The sequence below is a fragment of the Corvus brachyrhynchos genome, unplaced genomic scaffold, assembly GCF_000691975.1.
Source record: "Corvus brachyrhynchos isolate BGI_N302 unplaced genomic scaffold, ASM69197v1 scaffold21, whole genome shotgun sequence".
Classification (NCBI taxonomy): Eukaryota; Metazoa; Chordata; class Aves; order Passeriformes; family Corvidae; genus Corvus; species Corvus brachyrhynchos.
In genome coordinates, this window is record NW_008236924.1 from 4,150,228 (window position 1) to 4,160,431 (window position 10,204).

The 10,204-nt window shown below is 62.5% G+C and overlaps 2 protein-coding genes across 6 annotated transcripts; one reads left to right on the plus strand and one right to left on the minus strand.

The window, feature by feature from the left end:
* Window positions 1–6: 6 nt before the first annotated feature.
* UNC5A (unc-5 netrin receptor A) lies at window positions 7–4,957 on the plus strand (the record flags this gene model as incomplete). Its single annotated transcript, XM_017728176.1, has 15 exons — window positions 7–274; window positions 414–559; window positions 635–736; window positions 848–1,028; window positions 1,142–1,309; window positions 1,498–1,662; window positions 1,752–1,940; window positions 2,356–2,655; window positions 2,748–2,835; window positions 2,915–3,083; window positions 3,161–3,394; window positions 3,490–3,639; window positions 3,734–3,898; window positions 3,983–4,158; window positions 4,367–4,957. Coding segments are annotated over 15 exons (2,661 nt in total), but the record flags the coding sequence as incomplete, so codon positions are not given.
* A 62-nt stretch (window positions 4,958–5,019) lies between these two features.
* HK3 (hexokinase 3) lies at window positions 5,020–10,198 on the minus strand. 5 transcript variants are annotated; one of them, XM_017728172.1, is made up of 19 exons: window positions 10,022–10,198; window positions 9,848–9,899; window positions 9,612–9,774; window positions 9,146–9,294; window positions 8,853–8,987; window positions 8,653–8,748; window positions 8,475–8,574; window positions 8,211–8,394; window positions 7,882–8,037; window positions 7,529–7,762; window positions 7,138–7,442; window positions 6,921–7,060; window positions 6,678–6,797; window positions 6,489–6,584; window positions 6,268–6,367; window positions 5,962–6,145; window positions 5,734–5,889; window positions 5,322–5,555; window positions 5,020–5,194 (listed from the first exon to the last, which is right to left on the minus strand). In XM_017728172.1, exons 1-19 carry the CDS (start codon window positions 10,129–10,131, stop codon window positions 5,053–5,055), a joined length of 2,856 nt encoding a protein of 951 aa, XP_017583661.1. In that variant the 5' UTR covers window positions 10,132–10,198; the 3' UTR covers window positions 5,020–5,052. The 5 variants fall into 5 exon arrangements, with proteins under 5 accessions (XP_017583661.1, XP_017583662.1, XP_017583660.1 ...); XM_017728173.1 differs by lacking the exon at window positions 8,653–8,748; XM_017728171.1 differs by having other exon boundaries at window positions 8,475–8,748.
* Window positions 10,199–10,204: the final 6 nt, after the last annotated feature.

Below are 10,204 nucleotides of genomic sequence, written 5' to 3' on the forward strand. Positions count from 1 at the left end.
TGATGGCCTGGCCAGGGCACGCTGGAGGTGGCCGAGCCCCATCTCCCCACAGGTGCTCAGCAAAGCGCGACCGTGGCCAACCCGGCATCTGGCGCATCCCCGGACCTGCTGCCGCACTTCCAGCTGGAGCCGGAGGATGTCTACATTGTGAAGAACAAGGCCGTGAGCCTGGCCTGCCGTGCCACCCCTGCCACCCAGATCTACTTCAAGTGCAATGGCGAGTGGGTGCACCAAGGTGACCACGTTACGCAGCACAGCACCAACCGCAGCACTGGTGAGCGCCGGCAGGAGAGACGGTGCCAGCCCTACTCCTAGGAAGCCACGTGTGCCACTCTTGGCGGGGCTTGCACGGGTCTGGGGCCACAGGGACAACTCCCAGCATGCCAGTGTGATGTGCCACTCTCTGGTCCTAGGGCTGCCCGTGATGGAAGTGCGCATCGAGGTCACCCGCCAGCAAGTGGAGAAGATCTTTGGGCTGGAGGAGTACTGGTGCCAGTGCGTAGCCTGGAGCTCCTCTGGCACCACCAAGAGCCAGAAAGCCTTTGTGCGCATTGCCTGTGAGTGTCTGCGGGTGCCTGGACAGAGTGTGGGGCACTGGCCCTGGCCCCCATCTCACCCCTGTGCCTCCCCCAAACTGCGCAAGAACTTTGAGCAGGAGCCGACAGCCAGGGAGGTCTCCATTGAGCAGGGCATTGTGCTGCCATGCCGCCCTCCCGAGGGCATCCCCCCTGCCGAGGTGGGTCCCTGCAGCTGGTCAGGACAGGCTGTGGCCGAGGGTACCCCTCACCCAGAGGGATGCTGTGTGTGCTCCCAGGCAGGCACACAGTGATGTCCCTGTGCCCTACAGGTGGAGTGGCTGCGCACCGAGGAGCTGGTGGACCCGGCACTGGATGCCAACGTCTACGTGACGCCAGAGCACAGCCTGGTGCTGCGTCAGGCCCGCCTGGCCGACACTGCCAACTACACCTGCGTGGCTAAAAACATCGTGGCCCGTCGCCGCAGCGCCTCTGCTGCCATCACTGTCTACGGTATGGCCCCTCCACGCCAGTCCCCACCATGCTGCCCTGGTGTCACCCTCCCCGTCCTGTCCCTCCCCGCGTCCCCTTAGCGGCAGGGCGCTGACGGGTCCCTCTCCACCCAGTGAACGGCGGCTGGTCGACGTGGACGCAGTGGTCAGGCTGCAGCACCAGCTGTGGACGGGGCTGGCAGAAGCGGAGCCGGACATGCACCAACCCCACACCCCTCAATGGGGGTGCTTTCTGTGAGGGCCAAAATGTGCAGAAAACCGCCTGCACCACCCTCTGCCCAGGTACCTGCCCTGCTCGGGGCACCACCACTGCCCCGTCGTGCCGATGCTGCACTCCCCACTGCGCCCATTGCAGTCCCTGTCCCCACCAGGTGTCTTGTCCTCCAATTCCCCTGTGTGTCCGTCTCTGCCGGCCCCGGGGCAGGGAAGGGGGGCGGGAGCAGGGCACTGACCAAAGGCTGTGCCCACAGTGGACGGCGCCTGGTCGGAGTGGAGCAAGTGGTCGGAGTGTGGGGCCGAATGCACCCACTGGCGCAGCCGGGAGTGCTCGGAGCCAGCACCACGCAACGGAGGCCAGGATTGTCATGGACCCGAGCTGGACACTCGCAACTGCACCTCTGAGCTCTGCACCCACGGTGGGTGAGCACAGTGGGGATGGCAGGGCTGTCCCCTGGGAGAGGGGACCGGGGAGTGGCCATGTGTGCTGACGCCCTGTCCCACACAGCTGCCCCCGGCGCAGAGGACGTAGCGCTGTACGTGGGGCTGGTGGCCGTGGCCGTGTGCCTGGTGCTGCTGCTGCTGGTGGGGGTGCTGGTGTACTGCCGCAAGAAGGGGGGCCTGGATGCTGATGTGGCCGATTCCTCTATCCTCACCGCCGGCTTCCAGCCCGTCAGCATCAAACCCAGCAAGGCTGGTGAGTGAGTGTTGCAGGGACAGGGCACCCACACTGGGACATGGTGTCCCCTGGACCTGCAGGTGTCATACGGGGCAGGGGGTCTCTGGGAAGGGGCTGTCTGCTACAGGGCATCCCTGGGTGGGGTTTTGTGCCCTGTGGTGCTCCAGATCTTGAGTAGGGATTCTTTGCTTATGGGATCCCTGACCTAGGGACAGGGACTCTGTAGCTTAAAGAGTTTCTGACTGCGGGGTCAGTGCTCTGTGCCACATCGGGTCAGATCCCAGGAGTGGCTGTGCTCACTATGGGGTCCTCACTATGGGGCCAGGATGGTGTGCCCCATGCCCTCTGGGGCTGATTGTGCCCTTGCACCACCTGTGGGGACCCCCTGTTTCTGCCTTGCCCCAGTGCTACAGTCGCTTTCTCTGTGCTGCAGACAACCCCAGCCTGCTCACCATCCAGCCAGACCTCAGCACCACCACCATGACCTACCAGGGCTCGCTCTGCCCACGCCAGGACGGCCCTGCCAAGCTCCAGCTGCCCAATGGGCACCTGCTGAGCCCGCTGGGTGCTGGACGGCACACTCTGCACCACAGCTCACCCGCTGCCGAGGGTGCCGACTTCGTGGCCCGGCTCTCCACCCAGAGCTACTTTCGCTCCCTGCCCCGCGGCACCAACAACATGGCCTATGGCACCTTCAACTTCCTGGGGGGGCGGCTCATGATCCCCAACACAGGTACAGCAGGGTGGGGGTTCCAGAGCACTGCCCAGGTCAGGCAGGGTCCTCATGGGGCTCACCCCCCTGCCTGCACCCCCATTCCCACCCAGGGATCAGCCTGCTCATCCCACCCGATGCCATCCCACGGGGGAAGATCTATGAGGTCTACCTGACTCTGCACAAGCAGGAGGAGGTGAGGTAGGTGACAGGGCTGCTGGGGCATGGGGCTGTTGGAGCAGGGTCTGTCCTGACTCAGCTGCCCCCATCGCTGCCCCAGGCTGCCTCTGGCCGGCTGCCAGACGCTGCTGAGCCCCATTGTCAGCTGTGGCCCCCCCGGGGTCCTCCTCACCCGCCCCGCCATCCTGGCCATGGGGCACTGCGTGGAAGCCAGTGCTGAGAACTGGAGCATCCGGCTGAAGAAGCAGTCGTGCGAGGGCACGTGGGAGGTGAGCGGGGGCGAGGGGTTTCGGGGATGGAGGAGGGACAGCCATGGCTGAGGTGCATCTCTGCCTGGGTGCCGCAGGACGTGCTGCAGCTGGGCGCTGAGCCGTGCACGGAGCTGTACTACTGCCAGCTGGAAGCGCAGGCTTGCTACGTGTTCACAGAGCAGCTGGGGCGCTTCGCCCTGGTCGGGGAGTCGCTCAGCATGGCGGCCTCCAAGCGCCTCAAGCTGGTCCTGTTCGCGCCGGCCGCCTGCCCCTCGCTCGAGTACAACATCCGCGTCTACTGCCTCAGTGACACCCAGGACGTCCTCAAGGTACCGGCATCCCCAACCTGCCCATCCCGGCTTGGAGCAAGAGCAGCGCTCCTGGTGTGTGGCATCTCCTGCCTGACTGCTGCTTGTGCTGGCAGGAGGTGATCCAGCTGGAGAAGCAGCTGGGGGGGCAGCTGATCGGAGCCCCCCGGGTGCTGCACTTCAAGGACAGCTACCACAACCTGCGCCTCTCCATCCACGATATGCCCAGCTCCCTCTGGAAGAGCAAGCTCCTCGCCAGCTACCAGGTGAGGAGTCTGATCAGTGTGTGGGGATGGGGATAGAGGTGTAGGGGGGTGTTCCTGCCACTCTGACACCCCCAGTTCTGTCAACCCACTGCAGGAGATCCCCTTCTACCACATCTGGAGTGGGCTGCAGCCCTTCTTGCACTGCACCTTCACCCTGGAGCGCCTGAGCACCAGCACCTGTGAGCTGGCCTGCAAGATCTGGGTCTGGCAAGTGGAGGGAGACGGGCAGAGCTTCACCGTCAACTTCAACATCGCCAAGGTGAGGGCAAGGCTGGGGCACTCCTGGGGGTGGCCGTAGGATTGCCTCACATCCCTCTCCCTCCCTGCTGGTGCTCTTCCCTAGGACACGAGGTTTTCAGACTGGCTGGTCCCCGAAGAGGTGGGCACCCCAGCTCTGGTGGGCCCCAGTGCCTTCAAGATCCCCTTCCTCATCCGCCAAAAGATCATCAGCAGCCTGGACCCGCCGGGCACACGGGGAGCTGACTGGAGGACACTGGCACAGAAGCTCAACCTCGACAGGTAACTCAGGCTGAGGATAGTGCTGGGGATAAGGTGGCATGGTGGATGGGGACAGGGGTTCTGGCCTCATCCTGCACCTATGGATGAATGCTGGAATGCTGTGGGATCCTGGGAGTGGGATGCTGCACAAGGTGAGGCTAGCACAGGGGCGGTAATGGGATGTGGAGCCATCCCTGTGTCCTGATGTGGTCCCTCTGTCCCCTTCCAGCCATCTCAGCTTCTTCGCCTCGAAGGCCAGCCCCACAGCCATGATCCTCAACTTGTGGGAAGCACGGCACTTCCCCAATGGCAACCTCTCCCAGCTGGCTGCTGCCGTGGCCGAGATCGGCAAGCAGGATGGTGCCCTCTTCTCCGAGGCTGAGTGCTGAGCATGGCGGGTCCCAGGAGACCACCACCACGGGGCTAAGGGGGGGCCCTGGCTGGCCCACCAGGCTCCTACTGCCCCACAGCACGTGAGGAGGGCTGCCTGGCCCCCTTGGGAGGGCAGGATGCCCCTGCCCCACGGCAGTCAGGCCCCTCCAGCACTGTGGCGGCAGGACTCAGCCCAGCCCTGGGGGTCCCAGAACCCCACGGTGGGGGGCTGGGGGGCACTGGGTGTGCGTCGTGCGTGCGGTGCCGTCGTGCTGTCTGCGTGTGGGGCCGGGCGGCCCCGGGCCCCGTGCCGTGTTGTGTAAAGCCCGTTTTTTTAATTCTGTATTAAGTGCATTCAAGTATTTACACTTGGCCTTATGTACATAGCGGTGCCGCGGGCGGGGGGTCTGCCGGACGTGAATGTAAATAAATTCGATATATATTGCTATGTGGGGCTGTGCCCGGCCGTGCGCTGCCCCACGCCCCTCAGGAGCCCCCCAAGAAGTTGGAGGTGTGGCGCAAAGAGCTTTATTAGAGTGGTGACTATTGCCCTGCGCTGGCAGTGCGACAGGCCACGGCTGCCACGAGTGCGGCCCCTTTCCCCGAGCCATCCTCTGAGAGATGGAAGGACACATCGCAGTTGGGTGCCAGATCCTTCAGTGTCTTCTGGAGGTTGTGGGAGAAGCTAACCAGGACAGGAGGGGAGGGTGAGGACTGATGCCCCCACCCCATGCACACCATGCCTCCCACCGCAGACTCCTTCATAGGGCAAGGATGCCCCATAGGTGCCTGCCGCCCCTGGCCCCACTCACCATGGGTGCAGCTTGTACAAGGTGCCATCCACCCCGACAGAGACAGACAGCCGCTCCAGGCCCCGGTTCTCTCGCATCTTCTCCACCACAGCAGCCAAGCCAGCAGCGCAGAGCTGGGCCGCCCGCAGGGACACGGCCTGGCACACTTCCCGCAGCAGCACGCTGTCCTCAAAGCTGGCATCGAGCTCCAGTTCGTTCAGGATCGTCCGTATCTGCCGCAGGGCCAGCCCATTGCTGCTCCGGACCAGTGCCACTGTTAGCAGCAGAGTCCCCATCCCCATCGCTGTCCCCATCCCTTAAGCTGGAGGTGGCATCACCCTGCCCGTGCCACATCAGTGTAGCCTGGCCCCTCTCTTGGTGTTCTGATACCCCCACCCTGGGTTCAGGGAACCCACCGGAGCCCAACACTCACAGCTCGATGGTAGAGAGGAACTTGGTCTGGAAGATGTTCCTGGTTTGGAGTTTGGAGGTGGGTCTACCTTGGAACAAGAGCTGTTTCTCTGTCATTACCAACAGGATCTGACGCACGATCTCGCCCAGGTACATGCCGCTGATGAGCTTCTCGAACCTACCCAAGGCACAGCCTCAGCTGGGTGCAGACACCCCCTCCCAGCCCCTCTGCCCCAGGGCCCTCACCCACCTCTGCTTGCCCGGGTTGATGGTGGTTTCATCCACCACCCTGTCGAAGTGCGTGAAGATGTGGTCTAGGCAGCCGTTGTCCCCAAAGGCCCCCCACTCCATGTTGATGCACATGCGGCCCTGGTCCCCCTCCACGGTGCCCACGTTCCTCATTTCCTCCATGTAACAGGCATTGGTCCCTGTCCCTGCAGGCCCCATGCTGGTGTCACCCCCATCGCTATTCTGGCAGAGGCATGTGGCCATGCCACATGGGGTAGAGGGGTGGTGAGGGGTTGGGGAACCTCCTGGATGCAAAGGTGCTCCTCACCCACAATGAGGCCAATTTCACATTTCGGGTCATCATAACCACAGGACATCATGGTTCCCACCGTGTCGTTGAGCAGAGCCACCACCTGCAGCCCTGAATGCTGCCAAACAGGAGATGGGGACACGTGTGTTCGGGTGGCACCCAGACAGCTCCTGGGGCTGACACTGCCTGGGTGCAGGGTGTATCCTGGAGACAGGGACAGGCCACCAGACATTTCCTACCTGTTTGCGCTGGGCAGCATCCCGCAGCAGCTGGACAACGTCCTGTCCCACGCAGCCTGAGGCGGTGAAGCCTTTGGTCCAGGTCAGCAGCAATGCCTGCAAGAGTGGCAGGAGCAGGGGCCAGGCAGCTGCCTCACACCACATCCTGGGGTCCTTCCCCCCTCCCTGGTGCTGGAGCCACTCCCTCACCTTATCCAGGCCCACTTGCTGGCAGGGGAAGGAGAAGGTGAAGCCAAGAGGCAGCGCCTGTGTCATCAAGTTCTGCTTTGTCTGGAAGTCCACGATGCAGTCAATGATGTGGTCAAAGAGCTGTAGATAGTGGCCGTGGTCAGCATGGCTTCTCCTAGCCCCATCATGGCCCCATGGAGAGCAAGTAGGGAGGCAATGCCCACCCCATCGCCCCAGCCACAGGTCACAAGTCCTCAGCCTCACCCCCTCGCCAGTGCCCCGCATGATGGCAGCTGGGATGACGTAGATCTCGCTGGCCATGCTGATGCCCTCCTCTGTCACGTGCACCACCAGCACACGGAAATTGGTCCCCCCCAGGTCCAGCGCCAGGAAGTCACCTCGCTCTGTGGGGAGCCAGCACAGTGCATTAGCAGGGCCACGGCCTCCTCAGCACCCCACTCCCAGTGTCCCTGTCCCTTACCGGTGCCATCGGGTGTGTGAGAAACGTAGGTGGGCAGCATGCGGACAGAGGCAGTGGCATTGGTGTGCTTACCCAGGCCTCGCTCCATCTCCTGCCTCATCAGTGCCTGGACTTTCTCCAGGTCAGCGTGGGTGAGCCTTAGCGGGCCCAGCACCTCGTTCACCGCACGGCGCTGGGCTGCCAGGCGCAAAGCCACTGCTGTAACCATGGCTGCTCCCCGCCCAGAGCCATCTCTCGAGGGCAGGAGGGTGGCCAAGCACTCAGGGGACAGTAGCCTTGACACACTCTGCAGGATCTCCTCAAACCTGCCAGAGGATGAAGGTAACATGGGCTGGGTGTGAGGCATCTCACTGGGGTAGCACCCCACTGGGAGCCCTGTGTTCCTCATCACCTGCTGTAGCCTTTGTACAATTCTCCATCCACCCCCACGTTGACCATCAGTGTCTCCATGTCTCGGGTCTGGCACATGTAGCTGAGGATGGCAGCCAGCCCGACGGCGTGGAGTGTGGCAGCGCGCCCCACCACTGCCCGGCAGATCTGCTGCACCCGGCCGCAATCCCGCTCGCTTGGCTGCAGCCCCAGAACCTCCAGAACCCTCTTCACGTCAGTCGTGCCATCCTCGTTGCTGCAAGGCAGATCACAGCCTTGCACCACTTCCAGGTCTGCCAGCTTGCAGTCAGGAACACCCCATCCATCACCCCCCATCCTCCCACCCACGGCAGCTCCTGGTCCCCAGACACTCACTTGATGATATCCAGAACATGCTGGATCGTGAACACTCCCTTCTCCTTCAGGACAGCAATATCGGTCCCAGTGAAGAGAGCTTTCTCAGCAGTCAGAGCAATCAGCGCGTGCCGGACAATCTCCCCCAGGTACAGGGTGCCCACCAGCTTCTCAAACCTGTGTGCAGCCCGCATGGGAGTCAGTCATGCCTCCCTAGCAGCACCCCTTGGCCCTTTAAGAGCACCCAGGAGCATTGCGGGGGAATGTGTGCTCCTGTTGGTGGGGCCTGACATGCTCAGGGATAGATGGGGAGCCCCGAAGGCCCTGTCCTTTTTGGGGAGAAAGAGCACCTCTTCTCCCCAGGGTTGGAAGATTCCTCATCCACGGATTCATCATAGGGTGTGAAGATGTCATTCAGGCTGCCATCGTCCCCAAAGCAGCCCCACTCAGTGTTGACACACATCCGCCCGCTGGTCTCTTCTGCCGTTTCCACCAGGTATGCCTCGGCCATGAAGCAACAGTTGGAGCCCTTGTCTGTGGGAGTGATGGGGCTGAGCACTGGCGCAGCCCCCCCAGCGCCCACCGCCGTGGCACGCGGGGTTCCCAAGTCTCACCTGCGACCATGGCGATCTCACACGGTCTCCCCTCCGTGCAGCAGGTCATCATGGTGCCCACAGTGTCATTCATCAGGGCAACAACCTCCACGTGGGAGAGCTGGCCAGGAGCAAATTGAGAGGATTTCCAGCCCCTCCATGAGGACAGCCACCGGCCACCCTCCCCATTGCCCCCCACCTCCTGCTTATTGATGGCTGACTGCAGCATCTGCACAACATCCTTCCCCACCACACCACTGCAGCTGAAGCCCTTGGACCAGGAGAGGAGTTCTGCCTGTGGAGAGCATGCAGCACAGTCGTTGACCTCTGGCACCAGGATTCCTCTCCCCACTGCTGCTGTGCTGTGGTGACAGCTTGGGACAGGGCTCTCCCTCTCACCTTGTCCAGCTGCGTCTGCCGGCAGGTGAAGGGGAAGACAAAGCCCAAGGGGAGGCGTTCCTCAGAGCTGCTGGTGTCAGAGGTGGTGGTCTCAGCCAGGAACTGGGACACGCATTGTGCAATGAAGTCAAAGAGCTGCAAAGTCATGACTGGGGGTAAGGGCTGCTTGCCTTACTCAGTACCCAGGCTGTGGAAGGCAGCCCAGAGCTCCAGCACCAGCCCGGAGCCGTGCTGAGCTTCCATGGTGCTGGGCAGCCCAGCACCAGCCACCCTTTGCCATGGCCTCTTCATACCGCTTCCCCCTCGCCCTGCATGATGCTCTCTGGCATGTCAAAGATCTTGTACATCATTTGGGGGCTCATGTTTCCATCTCCGTAGAGGGTCACCAACAGGGTCCGAACCTGGTTCTGGCACAGCTCCACCACCAGAAAGTTGCCCTTCTCTATGGGGGAACAGAGGCAGTGTCAGGCAGAGACCTTCCCTGTGGCAGATCTCCTACAATCTGCTCCTTGCCCTGTCCCAGGGACACTCACTCACCCATGGGGGAGGCTCCTGAGAGCCTGAGACTCTCAGAAAGGCCAAGGGAACAAGCTTCTGGCTACTGTCCCTGCGCTGGGGACTGGCAGAGGAGAAGCTTATGGACCCCATAACTGATCCAAGAGTGGTTTACCCCTCCCCAGCACCTCTAGGGCCTACTCCAGAGAGGTGTGCAGGTCTGTCAGCAGCAGAACAGTTCATCCTCAGGCTGGGCTGCCTTACCAGTGCCGTTGGGAGTGGAGCAGACGTAGGTGGGCAGCATCCGCACTTTGGCCTGTGCATGTGTCTGGCGGCTCAGCCCCTTGCACATGTCCTGCATCATGTGGCCCTTCATAATATGCAGCCTCTCCAGTGGGATGCAGAGCGATCGCAGGGCTCGTTGTATCTGGGGATGGTGCATTAGGACAGAGGTGCAGAGGCAAAGGGCAGGGAATGACTGGAGCAGGGATGGGCCTTACCGGTGTGGTGTGGGAACTACCATGGTGGTGGCTGTGATGTCTCGATGGGAACCTGCATGAAGGGAGGTGGCATGTCACCCACTGCGCTCCACCCTGCAGGACAGGACAAATGCCTGCCCTTGCCCAGGCACACAGTGGGGCTGGGGGGCCTGTACCCAGCTCTGCTTCCCCCACCTGTTGTCTATTTCCATGCTCCATGAGGAGTCCATACTGTCGCTCCTGTGCAGTATTGTCACACTGCCTCTGCGGTTGTGGAGGAGGCAGCTCTGCCCCACCACGGTCATAGGGCCGAGCACAGGGGGGTTGGAAGGAGAGGGTCCCCACCACCTGCAAGAGGCCAGAGGCTGATGTCTCTCC

What these genes read in the sequence shown, in the direction of transcription:
- HK3 (XM_017728171.1), bottom strand. Translation starts at nt 10,131, where the DNA reads ATGACCGTGGTGGGGCAGAGCTGCCTCCTCCACAACCGCAGAGGCAGT. An exon ending in TCCAACCCTGGGGAGAAGAG is followed by an intron (nt 8,038 to 8,210) that starts GTGCTCTTTCTC and finishes GGCTGCACACAG; the next exon opens with GTTTGAGAAGCTGGTGGGCA. An exon ending in TGAAATTGGCCTCATTGTGG is followed by an intron (nt 6,146 to 6,267) that starts GTGAGGAGCACC and finishes TGGGGCCTGCAG; the next exon opens with GGACAGGGACCAATGCCTGT.